The 27,820-nt window shown below is 41.1% G+C and overlaps 3 protein-coding genes across 4 annotated transcripts; 1 reads left to right on the forward strand and 2 right to left on the reverse strand.

Moving 5' to 3' along the window:
• Positions 1-1,423: 1,423 nt before the first annotated feature.
• Positions 1,424-8,588, reverse strand: LOC310860308 (mediator of RNA polymerase II transcription subunit 26). The gene is made up of 3 exons (XM_083767157.1): positions 8,276-8,588; positions 4,885-4,959; positions 1,424-4,684 (listed from the first exon to the last, which is right to left on the reverse strand). The coding sequence occupies exons 1-3, from the start codon at positions 8,336-8,338 to the stop codon at positions 3,062-3,064; spliced, it is 1,761 nt and encodes a 586-aa protein (XP_083623283.1). The 5' UTR covers positions 8,339-8,588; the 3' UTR covers positions 1,424-3,061.
• A 1,870-nt stretch (positions 8,589-10,458) lies between these two features.
• Positions 10,459-13,065, reverse strand: smim7 (small integral membrane protein 7). Its single transcript, XM_083766456.1, has 5 exons — positions 12,989-13,065; positions 12,449-12,490; positions 12,285-12,340; positions 11,055-11,145; positions 10,459-10,613 (listed from the first exon to the last, which is right to left on the reverse strand). The coding sequence occupies exons 1-5, from the start codon at positions 13,012-13,014 to the stop codon at positions 10,598-10,600; spliced, it is 231 nt and encodes a 76-aa protein (XP_083622582.1). The 5' UTR covers positions 13,015-13,065; the 3' UTR covers positions 10,459-10,597.
• A 1,068-nt stretch (positions 13,066-14,133) lies between these two features.
• tmem38a (transmembrane protein 38A) lies at positions 14,134-27,820 on the forward strand. 2 transcript variants are annotated; one of them, XR_014569384.1, is made up of 7 exons: positions 14,134-14,542; positions 18,401-18,557; positions 21,107-21,291; positions 22,732-22,819; positions 24,179-24,296; positions 25,759-26,292; positions 26,896-27,820. XR_014569384.1 is itself a non-coding variant. In XM_083767361.1 (6 exons), the coding sequence occupies exons 1-6, from the start codon at positions 14,419-14,421 to the stop codon at positions 25,948-25,950; spliced, it is 864 nt and encodes a 287-aa protein (XP_083623487.1). In that variant the 5' UTR covers positions 14,134-14,418; the 3' UTR covers positions 25,951-27,820. The 2 variants fall into 2 exon arrangements, 1 of the variants encoding a protein (XP_083623487.1); XM_083767361.1 differs by having other exon boundaries at positions 25,759-27,820.

Below are 27,820 nucleotides of genomic sequence, written 5' to 3' on the forward strand. Positions count from 1 at the left end.
TTGACATGAACATGTTTGAGAAGTGGAACCACTAGAGCCAACCTCGCGTCACCAGGCATTCCACCTTGGAGGAAGCTGCTGCTTTAGGCCCCAAGGTTAATTAAATAAGGTTAGACAGCGAATACCGTACGGTGGACTCCATGTTGCTCCCTGGAAGGAAAGAAACATGCGCAATTGAGACAAAGGAAGCTGAACGCGGAAGTGTTGGCTGCATATAGCCCACATTGCGCATGTTTCTTTCCTTCCAGGGAGCAACATGGAGTCCACCATACGGTCTTCGCGTCCAAACCTCATTTAATTAACCTTGGTAGGCCCTAAAATTATGATCACGGAAGTATTTTGGGTACTTCTGATTCCGCCTTGTGGTTTCCTGCCAGAGGACTACAAATCATTGACTACAACATGACGAAAGTTACCATCCTCCACTCCTGGCAGACCCGACCGGATCATGAACCTGAAATGGAATGCTGCCCAGGCTCAGTATGCAGATAGTGGTTTTCCACCAGTGGTCTGGGGAGGTTCCAGGTGGTCCCTAGAGTAAATGATGGAGTTGCTAACCAAACGATCTTTAACTCTTGAGTGTAAAATTAAACCAAATGGACTCTTACAGGTCCAGGGTCCATTAGGTTTTTATAGGTTATAGGTCCAGGGTCCAATTGGTTTTTTTGACACTCAAGAGTTAAATTATTGGCTGTAGAGCGATGCGATCAGTTTTCATAGCACTAATTTGATGGAGATTCCGTCTTGGGCACATGACCGTGCACTTGAACTTGACAGTGATTTACGTCATGGGCCCCGATGGTGTTAAACATCTGCATTACTTAAGTTAATTTACAAAAAGTCAGACAAAGTGATTTTGATCAACTTTTTGGTACCAACATCAATACAGCATGGAATAGAGGGTATATTAGAGGGTGACATCATCAACAAACCAGGAAGTTATGCGGGAACGCCTACTGAGTGCCAAAAAACTACTTTCTGGCCTTGACAGCCCATACATCCAAACAAAAGTCCAATAAGATTGCATTAAACAACGTTAAACTACATTAAACTCGCTTTGCCACTCGCTTTATGCATGCACATACTTTCTATTGTGGACAAAATATTTTTCCAACAAAAATATTCTGAGGCTAAATGGCATCAAATGTTGTTCCATGTCTCAAATGCTGAATGGACCTCGATATATGAAAAGGGTTGAAAACCACTGAGCTAGACAATAAACCAATTAGAGCAGTAGTCCCTCCAGGTGATGGGATGTAGTGAGAACACAACGTCACTTCCTCTATTCAGGCTTCACCACTTCACCACCATAGACATGTTCAGCCCTCAGTGAGACAACAATGGATTACATTCTTACAGAATATGAATACAAAATTCTGTATCAGAAAATGTAAAAGACAGCCACAGTTTCAGCATTTTTTTTATTAACACATATGAACATGTCCACTTAAAAGGACTAAGTAGCAAATATGTTCCCTTCTGCATTCGACTGAACACAAAAGGCTAATTTCTGTACATTCACTAAGGCTCTGTTTTTAGGGAAAACACAGGTTTCCATAAGGCAAACAATATCTAAAGGAATGGTAATAAGTACAATTTCCAGCATGTTAATTTAGCTTTCAGTTTTCCTCACCGTACAAAAGATGCCGTGTCACATGATCTGCTCTGCCATTTGTCAATTATTTTACAACCTAAATACGTGGGGGGGAAAAGCTGAAAAACAAAAAGCTAGAAGTTCACATTATAAAAATGTGTCATTCTGGAGATCATTTACCTGTATAAGATAGGTTGCAGGTGGAATGTTGCTGTTGCACCATCCAAGATGATCTAACCAAATCATTGTAAATAACAGGTTTAATAAATCTAACAGAAATGACTGAGTTTAGTATGAACATATATGTAAAACTGCAAAATGAAGAGAATATGCAAAGTTAAGATAAATAAAGTCATACATGATGGCCTAAACCCCTTTGTAATCAGTATGTGTCCTGTGAGGCTATGAATGAGGAAAGAATGTCATGTCAGTATGTGTACTTGTACAGTAGTTACGTATAGCATACGTATTCATGGATTCATGTAATCATGTTCTCTTTCTTTTTCAGCTTTCTTTGAAAGCTGAAATTGTTGCTGAACTAAGTGTTGTTCAGGCATTGCCAGAAGCCCAGAACTGTGGAGTGGACCCTAAAACGAAAAGAAATAAAGAATATAAGTGATAGTTTGAGGTATGCATGTTTCCTATTGGGCAATGTCAGCGTGCATTCGGACGTGACATTTTCTCCTGTACAAAGAGAGAGAGGAAAGCACATATCGTGGCTTGTATTGTCTCAAGACTACCAACGGTTCGAAACATCAACTCTGGCAGCTTATGCATAGCCTTATACCTTTATTTCCACAACTACAGCGATGAATTGGTTAAGATAACTTCCCATCAAACACTGATCAGCAACTGCTATTATGACAGGCAGCGTGTCATTTTAGGTGTCAAGAAGCAGCACAGGCCTTCCTGAACTGCCTTGAGACACATCTCAACCTCGGCCCTCTCAGACATGGCTCTTTTCGACTACAGGAACCAAGAGAACCGTAGCATGGAACTTATGTCACAGATTCTGGACTTATTTCCATACGCTAACGGTTGGGTTTCAGTCAGATGAGGTTCTCAGAACCTACTTTGGGGCCTGCTCAGGAGGTAGTACTAACACGGAGTACTGGGAACCCAGAACAAAAATGTTCTAAATAGCCAAAATAGCAGATGTACATGCTCACACCACGTCGCAATGTGTTGTGAGCTTGTATTGGCTTTGTTGTGAGTTTCGCGAAAATAGGTGATCTACATGCTCACAACACACTCTTTGTGCACGTAGGGCAGCTATTCTTGTTTTAGTTTGTTTACAACTACTTCAGGATTGGTTCTGGTAATAATAGAAATGTGAACAAACAAAAACACCATCACAGAACTTCACGGTTGTGGAAGGTTTCAGGTTCTGGAAGGTTCTGGGTTAACCCTTCGTAGTCGAAAAGAGTAAGGAGATATGCGAGGCGGAAGCGCTTCATAAAGGATGTTTCAGTCGATACACACATATGGTAGTATGTTCAGCTTGCTCTCATCTCCGTGCGGCTCTAGAGATATGCACTCTGTCCAGTCATACCAATTGTCCTTGGTGTCGCGGCAACCGTTGACCCCGGGCCAGTGTTGTGTGTGTAATCGTTGCATGTCGTCGTCTGTGACCTCTCGGCTGACCCCCGGTAAGTCAGTAACAGGGAGGTTGGATGCCAGCACGTGCGTCTTCCTCGCCTCCTTGATGTGGTGCTCCTCTTGTTTCAAATACTCGTTCAGGAAGAAGTGGGCCCCGGGAGTCTGGGCCCCCGACGAGGTCAGCACATTGCTCTGCTGGCTCAGGTACGACTGAATGATCTCGTTCCTTGACAGCTCTTTCCAGTTGGTCTGCTGGAACGGACTAGGGGGAACAGGCACGTTTTGTTTCGGCGCTTCTGTCCTGTGTAGCGCTTCTGTCCTGTGTGGTTCAGAGACCTCCGCCTCCTGTTGGCAAGACTCTTTATGGATGGAAGTTTTTATCTGACCTGTGGAGGGGTCATAGGTCAGTCTCCTGTCTTTTAACCTGACTGGTTTAGTGCTGTCTGCCGTGCTCTGTCCGTCTAAGTTCACCACATAGTCCTTAGGCCTGTATTTTTTCCTTTTCTTTTTTCCTGTTTTTCCTATGGTGTCGTCTGCCTCGACGCTCACCCCCTCGGTGTAAGGGGAGGCGGGAGTGTCAGGAGGCCTGGATGTCCAGCTGCTCTGAGAGTCCATATCTGAGGGGTACCAGGAAGTGTCCATGGTGTGCAAACCCTGAACAGAAGCAGTTAAAGGCTGTGGAGAAGGCAAAGGAGAACATCCCAGTCCAGAGCTGTCCAGAGACACGGTGCTCTCGGCGGGGCTCAATAGAGTTGACGCTTTGGCCACGGGCGGTTTGATGATGACGATGTCCTGCTTTGGAGTTCGAGGGCTGTGAGAGGAGCAACGAGGGCTCCCAGTCCTGGGGCTCTTGGGCAGGTGTGGGACCCCTGACGCAGCCTGTTCCAGTCTGGCATGCTGCTGCAACACTGACGTTTTGAGTAAGGAGGAAGTGCTCGGGGGTCTGCTGAAACCCGGGGAACTCGGGTGCGGTCTGACGGCATTGACGGGAATCTTGTTGACCCTGTCGTTGTCCGGATGCTCAGATATCTCCCGCTCTGGAGCGTCAGGGACGGCAGAGATTCCGTTTGACAGCGGTCGCACCGAGTTCTGGTTTTTATCGTAGACTGCCGTCTTGGCGATCTTCGCTGGCAAGCGCGGCCCTTCCTTCTGTTCCCCTCTCCGTTTCTGGCTGCTCGGCGGCTTCTCCGCTTTGGGGGAGTGACGGTTGTTGAAGTCATTTCTGCTCTTCAACTCCGGAAGCGCTTTTGCCGATGGTAGCGCCTTTGCTGAGGGTGGAGTGGCAGGGGCGGAGAAATCAGTCCGACAGGGGTGAGAAGTGCCGTTGGAAGAACCGGACGTTTCCGTGTGGCCCTTGGACAGCACCTCGTGACCCGGGCCCGGCTCAATCAACTTCTGCCAGGTCCGCAGGAGCTTCTTGGCCCTTTTAGCCAGGTCTTCATTCTTGGTTTTCTTCCGGACGTCATTGATCAGCTTTCCCAGACGGGTTTCCTTTAAAGACATAAGATAAAATCTTTGGTGTCTTAGCAGCAACAGCACGAAGCGTGAAACGCATGATGATAGGTACAGGTAAGAATAGAGTGAATGTTTAAAAGAGCTGCCAAAGCAATACAATTTGAAGAGCTGAAGAACTAGATTAATTAATTGATGTTCTTATTTGATTAAAAACAACAATTCTTAAAATAACCTACCTCAAGTGTCTCTTTGGTGATGGGATATTTCTCCAGGTAAGAGATCACTTCCAGGACCATCACCATGTTGCGGATCTGCTCAAACAACATATTACATTAGTAAATGGTGCATTATTTAGTATCACCTTTATCCAATTCCAAAGTACTTAACAATGTGCATTACATTCACCCAGTGTTGCCAAGTCTGCTTATTATAAGCAGACCTGGAAAAGTCACTTAAATATTCATAGTTGTGGGACGTGGGTTGCTTTAGTATGGGCTTGTTTCTGAAGTTGCGTATTTGGGCTTGTTTTCATAGACCTGGTCACTTGTTTCACTCACAGAATCTGACAAATCTTTGCCTAGCTTTGCTTTGAAGTTGATCGATTGGTATAGGAATTGAGAGTTGAGAATATGGCATCTAATTCAAATGTGCTTCTGCACCAATAGTCAGCCCTGAATCCTCATGACTAGTGTGTCAATACGGATATATCACACGGATATTGACGGCTACTGAGGTCGGCAACGACCGAACATGCTCAGTTCCTCATCAACGGGTTACGACCCGGGAGCACGGCAATATCGACGGCAGCTTGTCGGCAGGAGACGCTTTCCGACTTCTTCCGCCGGCGCATGTGGGAATGTTGGGTCTCTACGGCTATTTTCAGACTGTCAGTCCAAAATAATCAGATCTTTGGCCAATTGAGATTGGTCTGAAGTCTGATTTATACATCATCGTATGACAGTGTCACTCGCGATAAATAGAAACAAACTACAAATCACAAGCCTTTTGAACTTGTAGATTGGCCATTTTCAGCGAGTGACTAACATCGTCATGATACGAAAGTATAAATTAGGGATGTCACTTCCGATCCGATACCACAATTGCTGTGTTAGCCGATACCAGTGTCGTGATCTCATGTTGTGTTTATAGCAATCTATAAATATATATATATATAGTGTTGTGTTTATAGCAGACTCCTCACTCAAATGTGCACTTGCAGTTTGGGCAACTCCAAAGCAAACTCCACATGTCCCAACATTGTATTTACTTGCTATAGTGTCAAGTTACCCCTGTGTCGGATCTGTGTTCGCCACTAATATTTCATTCACAATTTTGAATATGTTATTTGGATGACCCTAAGGATCATAGAAACCTTGAACGATTACTATTGCAATTTATTTTGGGTCACACCCCTTTTTAGCTTAGATTGACTGGCCTAAAAGCCTACGATTGTGGTCTTGACCTGCTCTATATATGTAAAGTGTCATGAGTTAACTTTTTTTTGGGGGCTTTCGCCTTCATTTCATATTTTTTATGGAAGGACAGACAGTAGGCTGACAGGAAATGGGGAGAGAGATGGGGGAAGACATGCAGTAAAGGCCGTCGGGCGTCGGGAGTCGACCCCGCGGCACACTGCCAGACTGGATTGCCAGCCAAGATGCCTGGACCACTGAGCCATGGCGCAGGCCTCATGAGAACTTTTGTTGTGATTCAGCACAATATAAATAGTACTACAATCATACTGAGAATGGGGACCCGATTTGTCATTTTTATGGTTTGCAGATTAATATAAATAGATTCGACTGCGCATACAATGGGGAGATGGGACCTGGCTGGGACCAGATGGGGGGCTAAACCGTTATTTGTATGAACTTTCATATGTGCACCTGCACATGGAAAATGTACTGCCACTGCTGGTTTCAGACTCAAACTGAAAGTTCATAGAAATGTACAAGTTTACCCATTGAGTGAGACAGTATGTACACATGACTCTGGAGAGCAGCAGCGTTAAAATAAAATGTACTCTGAAAATGCCCGCGGCTCTGAAACTGTGTATGGCCGCTGTGTTAAGTGGTCAGATGGGTGGGTGAGTTTTTCAAGTGGACCTGATCCAGAAAAGGTTGGGAACCACTGCTCTGGAGAACACAATAATAAATCAACCAAACAACTGAACATCTCTCACAGGCCGTATGAAGGGCTCTGACTGAGTTGGAGAAAGAATTGGCTAGGTGAAAACAAGTTTGCACAGAATTTTGGCCAACTAGTGGTGGCCCATGCAGGGGCCAACTCACATGCTCAGACTTTGTGCAAACTAAGCTCAAGTTTTGCTCATTTGATGTTTGACATGTCATTTTCATGTCATGAAAGGTGCTATAAAGACAAGTGTATTATTATTATTATTATTATTAATGTATTAGTATTATTCCGAATCTAGATCTGTAACAACCAGTAACTGGCTTCATGTAATAACTACTCTATAATCAGCTCTGATTTACAATCTTAAAAATGTGTAATTAGATTATATAGTTATACACTGTCAAGGAAACTTGATTACATTTTTAATTACATCTATACAAGCTCGACAGCACTGTCTGCTGTGAAGGTGGTTTCACCAAGTTGATGGGTTGTTGATTGGATAAACAATGCTATTTACTTATGAAAAGAACAACTGCCATACTGTGTTTCTCAGCCCTGTAAGGACCAGTTGACAAGCAAACCACATCCACAGTCAATGAATGGCTCCTATTGTTTATCCTGACCTGTGTGCTTTAGTTGCATTAAAAATGTTTTGAGATGGTTGGGGGGAAAAAAGAAAGAAAAATTGTTAGTTGAACTCAACTCCCTGTGGCTGCTGCCATGTTTGATTCCGCAATATTCAGACCAGTTTACATATTTTGTAATCAAATTAGGGATTACATTACTAATTGCAATTTGGCTTTGTAATTTGTATTCAGTAACTGACTACATTTCAGCAATCTGACCCAACCCTGAACTTCCAATAATGTAAGGGTTATGATAAGTCATTTACTTTTAATACAAGACCTGCCATAAGTAAATGTTCTAGTTAACTTAAGTTAACTGTAATAACCAATGACTAAACTTGTAACAAACGTATAATTAGCCTCTAGGCATCTTGTCTGACATTGTTCCCAAGCAAGCCTCCATTCATTTCTACCACCACCAGACAGTACAAGTGACTGACTAGCTCATTAGCTCACTAGCTCATTAAACTGATTTGTAATCCTCAGTACAGTGGTGTCGCTGACTCGCTATCCGTCAAGAACATTATCTACAAAACCAAACAGTTGTCAGCTCGCAGGAGTTAAAAGGCTTTCATTAAAACACGTCATTTTGTTTCAATATACATCGATGTTGGCCGTCAGGTTGTGATCTCGTCCAAGTCAACAACAACACAGACACTGCCGTTATTCATCTGACCAACTCTTCTTATTGACACTTCATATTATGCTTCTACTACACTCCGCTTTGTGTGGAGTGTCAGCCTCTGGGGGAGGATTCGGGCTCGGCAACAGCCTTCTCTGTGTGTTTTTTCACTCTCTAAATGTTCGTCAATAGCAACGGTTCTGCTGGGGTTCTGGTCGGGCTGGGGTCAGCGGTGTTACTCACGTTGCTCTGGCCGTCGATGGCCGCCAGCAGCCGGTCTCTCATCTGCTGCGGGGTCGCTGTCATCCTCCAGCCTCTCGGGAGAGAGAGAGCAAACAGCGCTTCACTACGGGCGGCCTATCGGCGACAAACAACCCGCCCCGAGGAGAGCCAGCACCGCACCATGGTGGTATGATGCCCGGCGCGTCGCTCCCACGTTCCCCGGAGAGCGCCTGGTAGACTTTAAAGTGAGCGAGCAGAGTGAATAATCCTCTTTGGGAGAGTTGTCGGGCTTGTCAGACAGGCTTCATGGCCTCCATCATCACGGTGCTCCTGTTCTGCCCTCTCTGCTCTCTGCTGAGCGCTCCTCTGAGCCGCGCTGCATGACGGGACATTTCTCCGCTTCTTCTTTTGTTTAGATGTCTGGGTTGCAAACCGACACCGACACCTACTGTATGTACTATGTCATGTACCTGAGGTTTTGATTGATTCACGCTAATAGCTTGAATACTTTATTAACAGTTTGCAAAACAGTACAGTGGTACGATTATACAAGCTAAACACAAAAATCCCCACCGAGGGCTTATTCCATTGTGGTCCTGATGATGACAGTTATTTCAATGTTCAATCATGTCAACTATAAGAACCCCCAGTCCTCCACTCTGACAACATTTACAGGATCTTCTTGTAAATTATGTTTTCTTTAAATGCACAAGCTTTGTCTGGTAGATGTAAATTCTAAACTATAGCATTGTATTATGTTCAGTTCATTTTCTATATGTAGAAGGATAAGAGGACATCTACAGTATGGTTTTCAGAGTAAAACTTTATTACAAAACTGGCTAATGACATTATGCATCATTTTCTTTTAATCTCAGAGGGTTATGGACTTTTGCAATTCTGATTTACCATGTAAGTAGTTTAGAAACTAAACCAAAAAAAACACACAAATATATCAAGCCTATAAGTGATTTGTCCAAAACTGTTACTTTTCAGCATTCAAATTAAAAAACGGCAAAAGTATCAGATGTACAAACTCAAAATGCATTATGGCACGTTTCCAGCTGTTGTATTAACTACTTTTAATCCTTTTGTGTGACGTGGTATGATCAAGCAGGGCGTCAATTTATGAAATATGGATAGGTTTCTGGCTGCCCGACATCAACGATATGTTTTTCACCCACTTCCATCTCTATGCTTCTCCCCTTTCCTGAAAACTGGCGCTAATAAAAAATAAAATAATTTCACGCCTAATTTTCTTACACCTGTATTCTTGACAATATTTATTATAAATAATAATACAAATTGATTCAAAGCCTAGCAGTAATGATGGAGATCACAATAATTGTAGGCCTACATTTGTGTCATGTTGACTCCAGTATAGAATCGTTGCAAATAGATACACATACAAATGCAATACAACAAAAAAGAAAATACGAGAAAAACAACTAATAATCAAAAAGTGAAGCTGGAGACTTTCATAAGTGAAGCGATGCCCTGGAGCTATGCTACAGTATAAGTTAAGCATTCAGTCCCGGAGAGAATAGGTGTGTACAAGAAATACCACTGATGTCAGGGAAAACGGTATATTTACAACCTAAAGAAAGAAGCCCAAATGTAACAGAATTCTATAGTTCTGCCTAAGAACAATTAAGACAAAATAAATATATTGGTTTTGTAAACATCTATTCTAAACCATCTACACCAGAGGTCTTCAATGTTTTTCAGGCTTTCAAAGCTAGTTCTTCAATATTTAGCTGGTTGTCTCATCAATGTGTTGACCGTTGAGAGATCTGAGTAAAGCTAGGAAGTATTTCCACAGGTCTTTAATTCTTTTAAGTGATTATGGGTTTCCTCCAAGTGAACTGATGCAGATTTGATGGCTTCATAGATTCATTTGACTTCACCATCATCAGTGGTGTGTACGACGTTAATTTTGTTGTTGTCTGTTTGCAAATTATTTTTGCTAATTTGTTGGATTCATGTTAATGTGTATTATTGTATTTACAAACGTAAGTTTGAGGACCTGCTAGGACCACTTTTGAAGACACAGGGTCTACACCAGTGGTTCTCAAAGTGTGGTCCAGACTCCAGAGACCCTCAGGGTTCCAAAGTCCAAATGGACCTTTACAAGTCTGGGGCTCCGTGGAATTAAAACCACTGGTTTACACCATTTGATGATACAAAAAAAGAGGTCAACATTTGAGGTTAATCAAGTACATGTAATACAATAACAGTTAAAAGAGCCAAAAAGAACACAGCAGAATATTAAAGAGAAGATTAGTGTCCATCTTTGATTTGTGTGCATGTTGCATCCTTGGAAGACCCCAGGCTCCAGATGGGAAATCATGACCCAAACAATCTGCAAACATTAAAAACAAACATGTAGTGTCACTTAATATCTATACTAATAATCTGGACATACATTTGTACATATCATCACTGTCTGTCCAAATTCCAAAAGCATTGCTTTTCAGAAAATGAAAAAAAGGACCTGCGTGTTCCAATGTAGATATTATTTAGTCACAAGCTCTTGTTAACATAACATAACATACAGCGCACGCGCACGCACACGCACACACACACACACACACACACACACACACACACACACACACACACACACACACACACACACACACACACACACACACACACACACACACACACACACACACACACACACACACACACACCTACTTTTGTGAGAAACTGTAGGGAATTAAATAATCAAAATAACATAAAAAGTAGAAGAATGGAGATACAGTTATTGTGTAAAAAGCATGAAAATGCACCAACTCACACGATCATGCAGAACATCATAAAGATGTTCCACAACGCAATGAAGATCCGAAAGTATCGTAAGCTGAGCAGGAACTCCCTGATATTGTCACCTGAAAGAAAAGAGAATTAAATTAACCACTTGAAGCATAGTGTATATTCTGGAGGTAATGTTTGCTAAAAGTAGCAATGCACGTTGTGATGTATGCCTTGATATGCCTTGTTGATCTGCAATTTAAGCAGTCCAAGTACAGAGTACACTTTGATATGGAATATCACGTTTTTCATGTAAGGACCCCCAAATTGTACCGGTATTTGGACGTGGTGTTCCCCCATCTGAAAATATTTTGCTTCACGGACCCACAGAAGAGAAGATTTGTTTTTTATTACTTGTTTCTTAGTAAAAATAAAAATAAACTTTAAAAAATGTCTAAATTGTGAAAAAAAGGAAAAGGAGATGCAAATTCGTATAGCTCATATATGTGCTATTTTGGCTATTTAGCCAAATTATAAACTATGTATAAACGGGATTAAAATTATTGTGAATTGTGATCCTGTAGTAACACATTTAACATGGGATGTCTCCAGACCCCGAGTTTGAGAACCACTTCATTAAACCACAGCTTGATGAAACTATATTATCCCTGGGAGGACTACACTACACTGTACATTTCTCAACACTTATTTAACTCTGAGACCCCTTTTCCACCGGTTGGTTCCCAATGGGAACTGGTTCAGTTATTTTTGGTTTTTAGTCCATGAGCCAAAGCTCCAAAATTGGTGGGCAAACTATACCCTATATTAAATTGTTTATAGGATCAATACAAGTAAATTAATAAATGATAACCCTTCCACAATAGTAGCTTTTTCATATTTTCGATTATTTTGCATATTTTCCTACATTATGCCCCATTTGCATATTTCAAAATGTAAAAATTTGAATACAATAGATCATTGTCTTCATGTAAGTACTCAATTGGGGAAGTTTCACGGTGATAACAATCTAATATAGGTATGGTTTTGCCTAATCAATTCATAATTAATGTTTCAATTTTGTAGCTCTGGCTCATGGACTAAAAACCAAAAAGAACTGAACCGGTTCCCATTGGGAACCAACCGGTGGAAAAGGGGCCTGAGAGTGTACAAATGGAACCATTCTCAAGGACACAATGGACTAAGCAATATAGTCTACACTACAGTACAAGACTAAACCATAAAACAAACACAGTTGTCACATTCTTGTGGCACACACCAGTTGTCAGTCCTCGATCTTCTCCAAATCCTCCTTGGTGTGACTCCTTCCTCTTTCTGCAAATTTAAATATCCGTTTGTACTTATTTCTTTTATTGTGGATTTTGCTAATTGATATTTGTAAAAAACTATTTTCTCAGGCTATAACGTATACTAAGTACTTACAGTTTGAAATTCAACACAGCTCCTGCATTCACAAGCAAAGTCCTGCAAGTACAATACAGAGAAATAGTGTGACAATTAGGCATGCAACAATTAATCAAACTAATCGATTTAACAGATACAATAATGATCAATAAATGAATAACATAAATGAATAATAGATTATTTCCTATATGCTATTTTCATTATTTGTACATGTTTGCTGTGCAACGAAGTACAAAGTTGATATATCAAATGTTTTAAAAAATAAATATAGATTACAAAAAAACTCTATTTTTTTTCTCTATTCGATCAATTAAAAACATCGCTAGAATAATCACTGACAAAATAACTGATAGTTACACAACCTTGGTGTTGGTGAGAATATGTGTTTGTGTTGTTGTGTTTACAGCTAAGCTAACGTGGTGAGCTGGCAGCTTATTGCCATCGTACAACCACACATTTTACATTCACAGAAACACGACAGCATACATAATGTTACATTAAAATACATGTCTAAAGTAATGCACGGCGTCTTTCTGAATGGATTGCAATTCAATTTACCCGAATATCAGCAGATCCCCCAACATTTTGTCCACATCACATTAGATAGACGCCACACATCCGTATCCGCATACGTCATCAGTGCATCTGACCAATAGGTGTTTTGATGAGCAGGCTTTTGTTTTCGGAATTTGGTGAACTGGGCTAAACAATTATGTGACGCCAGAGGGCGCTGTTACGCCATCTTGGCAAATGTATATTACGCATTATAGTAAAGTGAAAGTAGATAGATTGCATAGGTCACTGCAGGGCAGGCTATGGCTAATTGCTAATTGGCTATCTACGCTTTATTCATGCGATTCACGGATTCATGCCACAATACACAATTACACATTATCCTATTTTCTATTCATTAGTTGATTTATAATTATGTTGGTTTATTTAATAGGCTACAGCTTTATTTTTTCATTTATTTATTCTTTCATGCATTATCTTTTTATTATTTTTATTAGATTCAAGATTCAATAAACCTAGCCGGCTCTAGCTTAAAATATGTATACTACTACTACTACTACCAATAATAATAATAATAATAATAATAATAATAATAATAATAATAATAATAATAATAATAATAATAATAATAATAATAATAATAATAATAATAATAATAAACACTATAGCCTACTATATGTAGCCTAGTTTCACATAAATACAATTGTACGCCTATTTGATTTTTTAGCACACACAGGCCTATACGGTCTTGGCATTTTAGACCTCCAACATGTCTGCAGTCTGCACCTTTAATGGATGGGGATGGATGCGAGTTCCATGGCCTGGAAAACAACGGCCTATTGGACGACTATTCATTATACTAATTTCTATTGGATGTCGTTGCTCATTGCCAATGAATCTAATTGTCAACATGCAGCAATAACGGTCCAGCCTGAAAGCATTTTATTCAGCATCCGGATTGGAACATGAATAGACAGGATCACGCAGATATAAAGATCTTTCGGTTGTTTTCTAAGCCAGAAATATAGGCTGCTACGATAATACAAAACAAAATATCTCTGCATCGCATCATAGGCTATGAGTATGACTATGAGTCTGACACAAGCCCGGTCGTGGTACGACGGCGGCTCATGCGAGATTAATGCCGACAAAAGTTGCGCGCTTGCAGATCGGCTCTTGTTTGCAAGCGACAGCGCGCACATGTAGACATTTCACACAGCAGCGCCGTGCAGATGTGGGCATATAGCCTATTAATAGGATTGTACGGCTGTGCAGATGTAGCCTATATGTCTGTGGACTGGTGTATTAATAGGAGGCTTGAGTGTCTGTCACTGTTGTGGAGGACTGGTGAAGAAGACGGGTGCACCAGCGCGGCGACACGCACGCCGGAGAAAAGGGGGACAGTCAGGGATAATAATCATTGTAATTATCAACAAAACTACTACATGCGACACTTGTAACAGACGCTGAACACCATGGAAGTACTGGCAGCTCTGAATCTGGGCGATCTCGCCGCCACTTTCTCGAAATTGGGAATGTTTCCCGTTTTTGACGTTGCTTATTATATTGTCTCATGTCTCTACCTCAAGTATGAACCCGGTAAGTGCGCAGTTCTTCCTCTTAATGTCAGTCTTGTGCGTGTTTTGGTCTTCTAACATTCTCCATGCATTAGTTTTTTATACACTAGCTGTGTGTGTCACACAGTCACAGTGTGTGTGTGTGTGTGTGTGTGTGTGTGTGTGTGTGTGTGTGTTTGTGTACTATGTATTGTTCAATCATATCTATCTCTCATTTCAATTAGTTAGTTATTGATACATTAATTTGAAATTATAGGCCTATATACACAAGCATGAGGGAACCCCTTTTGCACAGGCTGCTACTGCATGCACCAACAGGATATTTCCAAAAAAGGCAATCTCCTATTTTAGCAGTCATTATGCTCATAGCAGCAACATGAACTACTTTACACAGAGGAGAGACGTGGTGGCCAGCCACTGAACCAGTCCCTGCAGGGGATTATCTCAACCAACTTTATTACATAATGCTTTTAAACTTAATGCTTTTATTCATGATTTGACTCTGAAAACTATATACCAAGTGAGCAGCATGAAATCTGATAGACAGACAGTGCATACCAACAGCTTCAGACTGCAAATAGAAGATCCTTAAATAGAAGTTAGTGGGCCTCACACTCACACACACACACACACACACACACACACACACACACACACACACACACACACACACACACACACACACACACACACACACACACACACACACACACACACACAGAATAGCTGGACATTTAAATAGAGATGAACGGCCCCTTTGAAGGCGAGAATCCTTTTACGTTCCTCAATATTTGTCCCTTCTCATAGTAAATAAATCTGCAGTGTTTAACTCCAGGTCAAATTGGACTCAAATTGGTAATTTTTACACCCTCACAGAGTCAAATTACTGGGTTTTGTACACATACGCGGCTAACAGTGACCGTTGAAAGTTGTAACACTTTGCACCATCTGATGTATTCATTGTAATAACACCCTTCTCATCACACAGTCCCATAACTCACAGAGAGTGTACAAATTGAACCAAATCCAGTTGGTTCTATTTCTACATTTTCAGATGGCAAATTTAACACCTGTGATTTTGCTGTGTACACATCAGTTGATGACTGTGTTTTGGTACAAACACAAAAGATTCATCCTCCAAGCCTCCATGGTTGGGACACTGCCACTGTTCCCAACTCTTGTGAGAGAAAGCCAACCCACCTCCAAAAACAAGCCCAAAACAAGCCAGAGAGAAATAAGCCAAATCTTCTCGAAAAACAAGCCAATACAAGCACAATAATATTGCCATAGAATACTAATAACTAAATATTCTATGTATGTCTATAATTATGAATGTTTTGGTCATTTATTATTATAAATTATATATATTTATATATATATATTTATATATATATATATATATATATATATATTATACATATTATACTATAACACATAGTATGTGATTCATACTCACATATTTCTAAAACAAGCCCAAAAAACCGCAACCCGTGACTCGGGGGGGAAAAAAACGCGACTCTGGAAAAGAACAAGCCAACTTTGGCGGGAAACAAGCAGACTTGGCAACCCTGCACACTGCACGTATGCACTAGGCCTGCCCGAAGAGACCATTTGTTTTGCAAATGAGAAACCTGTTGCTTTGCAAGAGCAGCTACGGCCCGGCACACAGAGTTCACCAACATGTCACTGTAGTTTCCTATTCACTTCACTGACTCCAGTGTAGGATAACACATCACACATCAATGAGCTTTGAGGAATATAGGCTACACAGCTTTGAGGGAACTTGAGCAGAGTGAGAGAAGAGTGGATAGCTATAGACAGAGAGAAAGAGAGAGAGAGCGAGAGAGAGAGAGAGAGAGAGAGAGAGAGAAACCTATCTTTGATCATTTCATGCACAACTTAAACCTTCGAGGGAGTTCGTAAACGGAAACACAGTTGGCTTGGATTTGCTTTATTCTGTTTACATCCAATCCCGTCACCACAAATGGCCGATCCGTTGTTGTGAGCTTGTAGATCTGCTATTCTTTGTCTAACGTTTCCACCAGAATATAACCAAAAGAAAGAACAAACTATGGGACTAAACAGACTAAACACTGAGAGAGAGAGAAAGAGAGAGAGAGCACAGGGGTCAAAGTTTAAGTCGGGCCCAACAGTTGCAAAGCAGGAGAAGCAGGGAACCTGCATGTATTTATAGGGTGACATTCCTTAGGATCAGATTGCTCGACTCGAACCATGGCGCTAATCGCACCACAACCCCGATACCCCCACCTGTTGTTGGGGGATCTGTAGTACCCTTGGAGGCTTTTGACTAGGCATATGTTCACACAGTCTGTAGTGTACTGTGTAGTAATATGTTAGGCTACTTGACAAGAGAGAGGGTGTGAATTGTTTTGTATTTCTTTATCAGGGTGTGCACCAACATGTTCAACCAACCGTGTGTGGTATAGAGATTAGACAATCTAGATTAAGCTCATGTATTTGTTAAGACATTTGTCTGACATCGGTGCCCTGGAATGAAGTCTTACCCTAAGTGGCTTTCTGTTGTGTCTCCACTGCATTGTTCCTCTAATGACAGTGTGCCGCCATTATAAAATAGTTCTGTTTATGTTCTCATAAACAGAAGACCAAGCATATGCAGACCAAGCAACACGACAGCTGCGCCTAATCAAATTAATACTGGGTGTGGGCGTGTTTGATTTGGCACATTGGTAGTGCCAATGTGCCAATTTGGCACACCTAAATTTAACAAACCTATTATTACCGCACAACTACAAATTTAGCCTAGGGTTTCATGACCCTTTTAAAGATAATTATTTGAATGTTCTAAATTGAACACGCCTATACTGTACAAGTATGAATTAAGCTTTCTTCATGTACAGTACGTGATTGTAGGCCCTTAGCGCTGTGCCTTATCAATGGATGTCTTCTCAATACATTCCATATGTATTGAGAAGATATCCATTGATAAGAGAGATAAACCCATTCATCAGCTTCAGTTTGATAGTGTTCTAGTTTTGTCTGCTCACTCTCTTTGTGTCATCACTTCCAATTTGACTTGTTTATCCTGTTATGTATGAGATAAAAATTGGTAAGAATAGATGTCTTATCAATAGATGTTTATCAATAGATGTTTTCTCAATAGATGCTTATCAATAGATGTCTTCTCCATAGATGCTTATCAATATATGTCTTATCAATAGATGTCTTCTCCATAGATGCTTATCAATATATGTCTTATCAATAGATGTCTTCTCCATAGATGCTTATCAATATATGTCTTATCAATAGTTGCAATGCAGACTAGTGGACACATGGATCCCTGCCCTCCTATCAGGGTCAGGGTCAATAGACCATCAATAGAGCAAACTGAATAAAAGAGCTACAACAGAATACAACAAAGCAGGCATAACATTTGATAAAAGTCACACTTAAGGAATACATTTGGGAGAATGTAGGCATTAAATTTAGTTCATTGGAAAGGATTTTATTGGATAATATTTATGATGTATACAGTTATATCATGAATAGTTTCTACAGCTGTAGCTATTATTTTATTTAGCTATCGATTCAAATTTGGATTAAAGGTGGATCTCATACATAAACAAGTCAAATTGGAAGTGATGACACAAAGAGAGCAGACAAAACTAGAACATCAAACTGAAGCTGATAAATGGGTTTATCTCTGGATATTAAAGAGCTGGAGAGACAGGGAGACCCCTGTTACTGAACAAACATGCTATATACGAATGATTACTTTTCTATTAACCCAAAAATAGCACTTACACTACCATGTAATCTACAAATGAACAAAATTTAGATTATTTGATTGGGGGGAAAAAAATCAATTAAATGAATTAGTTGTATTAACTGTTATGTGCAGGCGCTGTGGAAGTGTCCCGTCGGAGTCCGGTGGCGTCATGGCTGTGTGCCATGCTCTACTGCTTCGGAAGCTACATCCTGGCAGACATCATGCTCGGTGTCAGCCCCCTCGACTATTTCCAACACAACAGCCACATCCTCCTGGCCTCAGCTGTCTGGTGAGAAAGTTCACAGAATGCCTTTCTTGCCCTTCACCGAGGAAGAGATAAAGTTTCAAGTTTGTACATTATAAAACTTAATGGAACATTTGGCGAGACACAGCTTTTTGTTTCAATGTTGTGATGAACCACATACCTTCGCTGGATGTCTGTGTCCTTCTGTCCTTCACCAGAATGGGACATTTACCTTTGTGTTGCCTGCGTTTTTATGTACGATCGATACATTGTCTCTTTCTCTCAGTGGAGAGAGTTACTTACAGTAGCTACATACTCCGTCCGAACAGCCAAAGTTTGTTTGGGTAGGCATTGGCAATAACTTCTAAATTAGGTCATTCAGAACTTTGGACGAGTCTCTCTCTGAAGTCTTTTGGGCTGTTCTAGATCGAGATGTTCTGACGAGTCAAAGTAGTGATTTATTTAGTATTGTTTCCACACTCCCAGTTTCATTCTGCCAGCAGTGAAAGCGGCGATCATTTTGAAGAGATGTTGTCTGAGGAGAGGTGCTAGTCTCACGAGCCAACCTCCAGGAGGCACAAACACCTCTGTAATCCCTCTCTGAGTGACCGTGCATAGACACAATCTGCAAGAAATGTCCAAACCTCAGAACTTTCTCAAATTTCCCACAGCGTGTTGGAAGGCAGATCCAGCATCCGTCGCTGCACTGGCTGTACACAGTGACAGCTAACATTAAAATGAGTCCCGGATTGTAGATTTAAGCATGACTCTTCAGAATAAACCAGGATACTCAAATGGGGATAAAATATACAGATTAGCAAAGATAAACAGACCACTGGTCCTCATGGTCTCCAGCCACAAGTAAGCAAGCCAACTACCATTTAGAGCTTCCCCTCTATTCTAAAAATGTCTGTATAAGGCTGGTATAATACATTGAATTTCCATAACATTGTGACCAGAGGACGAAACAATTAGTTTCCTGCCTTGATCCACACAGAGAAAGATAGAACGTGTCAGCTTCTGCCAGCTTTTTCAGGTTATGAGTCAGGTTATTAACATTATAGCTCAGCAGTAGAAATTTCTTGAGCGGGAGCCCGAGTTGCGTTTTAGTGCTTTAAGAATATAGATTAATAAATAATCTATATATTTTTCCTATTCTGGGATGAACATTTGGCAAAATATGCTCACAACAGGACTCATTGTAAGCTAAGCTTGTAGATTGGCTATTTTTAGTTAAAATATTTAGTGTCCAGTAGCACAAAGAAGGGAGTATAGTCTATAGAGCCATTGGAGGTCAACTAAGTGGTTAATAGACATAATAGATAGATTATGTTAATAATATATATCATATATTATTATTAATATAATATTAATATATTATATGATTATGTTAATAGAATAATAATAGACAGGTAATCATTCAGGCCATATTGTCAGTGGTGGAAAAAGTACTGACATTTTTTTACATAAAAGTATCAATTCCATAATGTAGAAATACTCTGTTACAAGTAAAAGTCTGGAATAAAGTACAAAAATATAATAAAAGTTAGTAGAAGTACTCAACACGCGGAATGTCCTGTTTCACAAGTTTTGAAAATGTATAAAAATCTTTTGAAAATAGCAGACCTACAAGCTCGCAATGTGTCTTTAAAGGTATATTCGGCCCAGGCCGTAGCGTAACGGTCTGGGCACCGGACTGGTGATCCAGTCGCGGTGTGCCGCGGGTTCGACTCCCGGACCCGACACGGCCTTTACCGCATGTCATCCCCCCATCTCTCTCCCGTTTCCTGTCAGCCTACTATCTGTCCCTTAAAAAATCAATAAAAGGCGTAAGCCGCAAAAAAATATCTTAAAAAAAAAATAAAAAAAATAAAGGTATATTCAGTGATTTCACTTAAAGGTATATTCAGTGATTTCACTCAAAAAACCTTAGGTTTCGTTTTTGGCTGTGGGACCCAGCCTTTCGTCCAATCAGGATAGAGAGTCAAAAACGAAACCTAAGGTTTTTTGACCCCCAGGGGTTAACTGGGGACAGGGAGGAACTCCTTATATGGCCAGCACACTCTATAGTAGGGAGGATTATCACAACAAAACAAAAAAATAAGTGATATTTGAATTAAGTGAAATCACTGAATATACCTTTAATTCAAATATCACTTATTTCTTTGTTTTGTTGTGATAATCCTCCCTACTATAGAGTGTGCTGGCCATATAAGGAGTTCCTCCCTGTCCCCAGTTAACCCCTGGGGGTCAAAAAACCTTAGGTTTCGTTTTTGACTCTCTATCCTGATTGGACGAAAGGCTGGGTCCCACAGCCAAAAACGAAACCTAAGGTTTTTTGAGTGAAATCACTGAATATACCTTTAAGCAACTATTTGTTAGTATTCAAATAATTGTAGTGTACTTGAGTAAAAGTATAATATTTGTCTTTGAGTTGTAGTAGTGTAGTGGAGTAGAAGTAAAAGTGCATAAAATGTACGATGAGCGAATGTAGTTATACTTTACACCACTGGCTAGTGGCTACAACAACATGTCGCTGTGAAGAAATGGGATGTTTCAAACGGTGTTTCTGTCTCCCCCACACACCCCGTCAGGTACCTGGTCTTCTTCTGCCCTCTGAACCTCTTCTATCGATGCGTGGCGTTCCTGCCCGTCAAGCTGGTGCTGGTCGCTCTGAAGGAGGTGGTCCGCTGCCGCAAGATCGCCGCAGGCGTCCACCACGCCCACCACGCCTACCACCACGGCTTCTTCATCATGGTTATCGTCGGCTACGTCAAAGGTCGGTGTCTCTCGTTCTCCGACTATGCTCCGTTTTATCCTACAACCTGGGACTTGTCTGAGAGAAACTCATGATATTTTAGCCCCTCCAATGCACGGCTTTCAGAAATGACATCATGTGGCAGCCAAGTCTATGGACATTATAGGGCTGTATTTTGCGTGTCTTAAGTAACAGGTCTTATTCCCTAACTTGAGTAAACTAAAGACCTGGAGGCGTGATCAATGGCATTTGGCTATTCTGAGTGGCCAAAGAGCATTGATCACGCCTCCAGGTCTTTAGTTTACTCAAGTTAGGGAATAAGACCTGGTACTTAAGACACGCAAAATACAGCCCTTAATGTTTTAGAGCATTATTAAGGGAAAACGTTTGCCAGCCTAGTCTGGGTGCATATCTTTGGTCCGACGTCCCAAACCCCAAACCCTAACCTAACCCTAACCGCACACGGAAGCCACGGGTGAGTCTTAACCAGCCACGCATGTGTCTTAACCGGCCACGCATGTGTCTTAACCGGCCACGCATGTGTCTTAACCGGCCACGCATGTGTCTTAACCGGCCACGCATGTGTCTTAACCGGCCACGCATGTGTCTTAACCGGCCACGCATGTGTCTTAACCGGCCACGCATGTGTCTTAACCGGCCACGCATGTGTCTTAACCGGCCACGTATGTCGGACTATTGGTACATCGGACTAATGTATGCCCCCGCGGCGCCAAGTCTATGGACTTTAAAGTTTGTTTAGGGCAGTTATGATGTAATTTGTTTGCCAGCCAAGTCTATACAGTTTAACGTTTGTTTAGTGCAGTAAATGTAACGTAAGAAGTAATCTGGCTAATAATACATCTTGTAATAAATGTGTTGCATAAAACAAGCTAGGATGGACAGGCAATAAAATTACTGCATCTCAGGAATTAATTGTGGCACGGACATAAGAACAACATGCCCCCAAAAATCAGCAAAACCCCACCACGTGGCAGCACCAGTGGGTGTGATTTTTAATAATCTGTATGGTAGAGAACGTTAAAGCAGCACTATGTAGTTTGGGGTACGTCTTTGACTTCTTTACGCAAGAGTCTGGCGAGGATGCGCTGTAGTTGGCCAGTCTTCGCTTTGACGGGCAGTTCTGCATTGGCAAATGCCAGGATGAAACTCATACTCATGCTGTATGTACAGTATATAGTAATACAGTCAACTGGCAGGTGCCCCCTGTCTCTATACATTTATGGAAGGATGTATGTTATCGCTAAAACACTTGACATTGCTTGTAACGCTGCATCCACCCTGTTTGTTCCATTCAACAACAGAATAGCAGAGCCTTTATAATGTTGTGGGAAATAAATGCAACTATGGAACATCCAGACCCCCAGGAATGCACCCAGGGGCAGCGAGACACAGGGGTTTTCTGTCCTAATTATTTCCACTTCCTATGTTTATCCCGTCTAGGATCTGGAGTGGCTCTCATATCCAACTTTGAGCAGCTGCTGCGTGGCGTGTGGAGACCCGAGACCAATGAAATCCTCAACATGTCATTGTGAGTGTGTGTGTGTGTGTGTGTTCGTGTGTGTGTGTGTGTGTGTGTGTGTGTGTGTGTGTGTGTGTGTGTGTGTGTGTGTGTGTGTGTGTGTGTGTGTGTGTGTGTGTGTGTGTGTGTGTGTGTGTGTCAATCTTCCAGAGGCCCGATGACTGTCGAGTGTCGATGTGTAAATTAATCTCCTCAAGCATGGAGGGTTGTTAGAGCTGAGAGAAACCAAAGACTAGACTGTAGTTACCAGGACAGACATGCTACATGCAGATGAATACTTATCATTGGCCGGAAGTGGGTTCACACAGCTTTGTGTTGGATAACAGCACAAGGAATGAGATTCATTTAGGTAAACAGTGCAGAGCTTGTAGATCAGCCATTTTTGTTGTTTGTTTAATGCTTGTTTTATGATAGTAATAAATAATAATAATAATCAAAATTTGCAAAGTAACTTGTAACTAAAGTTTTAAAATAAAGTTGTGGGAGAGGTTAGTTGTGAAAACAGTACAATAGGCCTACTTGCTTCTGAGGTGTGGAATAGAAATATAAAGCATTGACAAAAATACTCAAGTGAAATACCTCAACATTGTACCTAAGTAGAGTAGGCCTACTTAGTAAAAACGGAATTGCAATGACACACCTGTTCTAACTATAGGCTATCTCAAAGGTGGTTCATGTATGGAATATACTTTCAATTAGATTGCAGCAGAAGGAGTGAAATGGAAGGTAAACGGTGAGTGTCAGTGTACTGAAGACTAGCTAAAAGGAGAATGTCCTTTTAGCTAGTCTTCAGTACACTTTGATGAGAAACCCTGAGGACGTTGTTATCATATCATTTCAATCAATATCATTTTTCAGTGAGAATTGTATATTATGATCACCCATTCACCCTATAACTTTACAGATTCTGTCATGGAACTTTTGTCCTCAGAATATATCTCCTGAGTGCCTGCAGCAATTTATCTGAATTTGCACTCATGGGCATTGACCATTAGCTTATATGCAGGGCTTCTCGAAGCCCTTTTTCACTTTACCAAATTGTACCCTGTTCATCATCTTTTAACTATGACCGGTTGCCAGGTTATGCTTTTGCGACAGAAACAATACAGTCTGCGTATGTGTTACTTTGGCTGTTCTTAACCCCCAACGGGTATGGACTAGAATTACTAATTTGTTATTGCTCACTCAGTCGAAATCCTTTCAGATCAAAACACGCTTACAACATTCAGGTACATAGAATGCAATCGGTGATTCCCCTTGTTCCATTGCTAGCCGGACAAACCAATTGCTGAATACCATTCCCTTACTCTCTTACTGTCACTGTCAACAAAGGCTAAACATGAATGTTGTCCTGTGTCTCTGTCTCAGCCCTACCAAAGCCAGCCTGTACGGAGCCATACTGTTCACCCTGCAGGAAGCTCACTACCTGCCTGTGTCCAAGAGCCTGCTCATCGTCGTCTTCACACTGTTCATGGTCACGTCCAAGGTGAGCTCCTTCACCAAGCTTATCTCCTGTAAAATAGTCAATAAAATAATCAGTGAGAACACACACACACACACACACACACACACACACACACACACACACACACACTCTACTGTGTACTCCCACCAAGCAACTCGGTGGGAGTGGTTAGTTAATTGTTAACATCTGTTCTAAAACAAACTAATGTGTGATTACATTGGTACATTAGTAGTACAAACCAATTTCAACCAATAAAATGATGACTGGAAATCCCATAGCTCTGCAAGGACAGTACAATCTAACAGCTGATTCATTATGGAGAAACTAGAGGGCTCTGCTATTCTGTTGTTGAATGGAACAAACAGGGTGGATGCAGCGTTACAAGCAATGTCAAAATAGTACAATAAAAATAGGTTCATGAAAACATTCAATGTCCAGGGATGCCTCAGAATACCTAATATTTACCTAATTATTTGGATTATAATATCACTTCAGTTTAACCACTTAGACTCCCTCATTACTTAGTAAGACAGACCACCAAACCTCCTTGCCAAAAACAGCTGATTGTGAGCTTGTAGATCTGCTATTCTTGGTGAATGTTCCCTCCAGAATAGGGATGTGTTCCAGTGGTAAAATGTCAAGTATGAAGTTATTTTCAATCTGTCGTAATGGAAACCATGATTCTCTCGGGTTTTCCTCGTGACATATACTGTATCTTAGGGGAAAAGATGTACATAATATGACATAAATCAGAATTAGCTTTATTGTTAGTTAAAAGTAAAAAAGTGTGGGAAATTTGTTTTTGTTTTCCAAGAAAACAAAGAAAGGGAAGAAGAGAGGGGGGGGGTAAGGAGATCAAGGCAAGAAAGAAGACATTTTGAGCGCTTTTACCACAAAAAATGTTCAAGTAAAGGATTTCAGATATTTAGAAGCTTGTTTCACAAACAGCACACTCGTAGAGTCTCTCTTATTCAGTGGTGCAGCCACTCCAAAGAACAGCAATGTGTGTCACTATGTATGAATGTATGTCTGTTTAGGGTACCAACCGGGGACAAAGTGACTGTTGAGCTTCATACTGTGCACACTGCACAGGTGCATGATGATGGGAAGCTGAGTTTTTAGTGTAATACCAGCACAGAGCACAGTGCAGTACAAATTACGGTGTAGCACATGCACAGGTGCATGATGATGAGAGGCAGTACAGTACAGTACAGTACACAATAGTCTGGTAACCAATAGTCCCACAGCCAATAGTCCCACAGCAAATAGTCCCACAGCAAATAGTCCGACATCCCAACAGCACCACTCAGTTCAGACGTGTCTGCTTTTTTTAAATACAAATAAGGGGTTTAAATGAAAGGTTCTATAAAGTAACAACGTAATTCAAGGGTGCCTTGGATGAAAAAGTGAAATACAGGCGTGACCCGAGACAAAAAAAAACTTTGAGAACGACTGCTCTAAACCAGCACATTTTCTCTCCCAGGTGGCGTTGACCGCCCGCCACTCCCACGCCTCTCCCTTCGCCCTGGTCGAGTCGTGGGTGTGCCACCTGCTCTTTGGCTCCGCTCTGGGCGGAGGCGAGGAAGAGCACCACGGCGCCGCGTCCTCACCCGCCAAAGCCAAGGAGGAACTGACCGAAGGCACTCGCAAGAGGAAGGCCAAGAAAGCCGAGTAGAACACCACCCTCCACTCCCCCCTGAGATGAGACCACCAGCGAGAGGAGAGAGAGACACCTCCTCTCGTGGCTCACACACATGATGATGGGGCTTTCCTGATCCTCACCGAGGGAACAGGGGAAGTTTGGCGTATGCCAAATGAGGCCCTTTCTATTCAGGACAAATGGGGCTTTCTGCATATTTTACAGCACGAGGACTCAACACATTGGAGACATCGAGCCAGCCAGTACTAATGTTTCATACCAAAATGTGATAATTGGAAATAATGACTGCTAGCATGAACATAGACGCTACTATAGAATATAATTTTTAAAGGACCACTTTAGTTTTTTTCAACCAAGGTTCATGTTTTAGGTTGTTATTAGAGAAAGTAAAAGATGAGTGTTCATTTCTTCTCATTTGCTGCTTTCTTTCGTTTTAGGGATTTTAGCTCTTTTTGACCGGGGGGCGGGGGCATTCGAGCATGGGGCTAAATATGTATTTTTTTTACAAAATCTTATGGTGATTTATCTTTGTATTGTTTACTATAGTCCTAATAAACCCCAGGAAATTACATCTGGCCACAGAAGATCACAGGATCTACTGAATGTGAAGGTAGCCTACTGGGGGAAGGCTTATACTGTGTGTATAGGCTCAATATGTCAGTTTGTCACATTCAGTAGATCCTGTGATCTTTTGTGGTCAGATGTAATTTCTTGGGGTTTATTAGGACTATAGTAAATAATAAAAAAATAAATCGCCATAATAATTTGTAAAAAAATACATATTTAGCCCCATGCTCGAATGCCCCCGCCCCCCTGTCAAAAACTGCTAAAATCCCCAAAACAAAAGAAAGCAGCAAATGAAAGAAAATTAACACTCACCTTTTAGTTTCTCTAATAACAACCTAAAACATGAACCTTGGTTGAAAAAAACTAAAGTTGTCCTTTAAGTGATTTGAATAGTCTGATAGTAATCATTGCTATAGAGTGCTAGTGAGATGGATTGCCAATTTCAGCCAATCAGGAGAGATAAACGATTGTTTCAAGCTTCAATTCCTGCTCATTTCACCACTTTCAATATAATTTATCCTGTATCAGTTCTCTTGTGATTGGAAGAAATTGGTATTCTGACCTGAAAATCTATCTTCTGTTTACTAAAGAGAGACAGAGAGACAGAGTTACACTCTGTAGCAAAGCCCGTACGAATATAGAGCTATTCAATACTTAGTGGAAGAAAACTACCTGTTTTTTATAGGGTGCAAAGCTGAATGAATAAATGCATATTTATTAACTAATTCATAATTTAATTTCTGCCATCAGAAAAGCATTTGTTTTCCCACACTGGATACATCTTGTTTTGGAATGAAACTGTTCATATTGACTTTTGATTTATTTGTGTATTTATCAGTGCATAAGTATACTGTGGTAAACCATGTTGTGGAAGAAGCATGGATTGTTTAGGACAGTGGTTCTAAAAGTGGTGTCCAAGGCACCCCCGGGGATCCCTGAGGGGGTTCCAGGGGGTCCCCAGCAATCAGTTTAATCACTTTATATTTCAGCTATTTTTGACAGATTTTACAATAAGTCACGAAATACTTTCAAATGGCGGCCAAATACATATCAATTTGGGGGTCCTTGACATGAACATGTTTGAGAACCAATGGTTTGGGACGTCTTCTGCCTTGAACACGGCCCTCCTTCACCGGATATCTGTGATATAAGTTTTATTTCTGAACAGAAACGCATTTTGGAAGAAAAGCACAAAATCTGACACAAAATCAGAGAAAAAAATCAATAAAGCAACAGATGTGAAGAAACATTGCTGCTTTTTACACTGGAGAGGAAAGACAATTACACCATGTCTTTGAATAAAGTCATGTTGAAAACC

The sequence above is a fragment of the Protomyctophum parallelum genome (assembly GCF_964188405.1).
Source record: "Protomyctophum parallelum genome assembly, chromosome: 6".
NCBI lineage: Eukaryota > Metazoa > Chordata > Actinopteri > Myctophiformes > Myctophidae > Protomyctophum > Protomyctophum parallelum.

Excerpts from the sequence above, each read along its gene's own strand:
- LOC310860308 (XM_083767157.1), bottom strand. The coding sequence starts at position 8,338 with ATGACAGCGACCCCGCAGCAGATGAGAGACCGGCTGCTGGCGGCCATC. Across the intron at positions 4,960-8,275 it reads CCATCGACGGCCAGAGCAAC|ATCCGCAACATGGTGATGGT; the intron begins GTGAGTAACACC and ends TTGTTTGAGCAG. Across the intron at positions 4,685-4,884 it reads TCACCAAAGAGACACTTGAG|GAAACCCGTCTGGGAAAGCT; the intron begins GTAGGTTATTTT and ends ATGTCTTTAAAG.
- smim7 (XM_083766456.1), bottom strand. The coding sequence starts at position 13,014 with ATGTTGGGGGATCTGCTGATATTCGG. Across the intron at positions 12,491-12,988 it reads GGGGATCTGCTGATATTCGG|GACTTTGCTTGTGAATGCAG; the intron begins GTAAATTGAATT and ends TTGTACTTGCAG. Across the intron at positions 11,146-12,284 it reads AGATCGAGGACTGACAACTG|GTGACAATATCAGGGAGTTC; the intron begins GTGTGTGCCACA and ends CTTTTCTTTCAG.
- tmem38a (XM_083767361.1), top strand. The coding sequence starts at position 14,419 with ATGGAAGTACTGGCAGCTCTGAATCTGGGCGATCTCGCCGCCACTTTC. Across the intron at positions 14,543-18,400 it reads CTACCTCAAGTATGAACCCG|GCGCTGTGGAAGTGTCCCGT; the intron begins GTAAGTGCGCAG and ends TGTTATGTGCAG. Across the intron at positions 22,820-24,178 it reads GAAATCCTCAACATGTCATT|CCCTACCAAAGCCAGCCTGT; the intron begins GTGAGTGTGTGT and ends TCTCTGTCTCAG.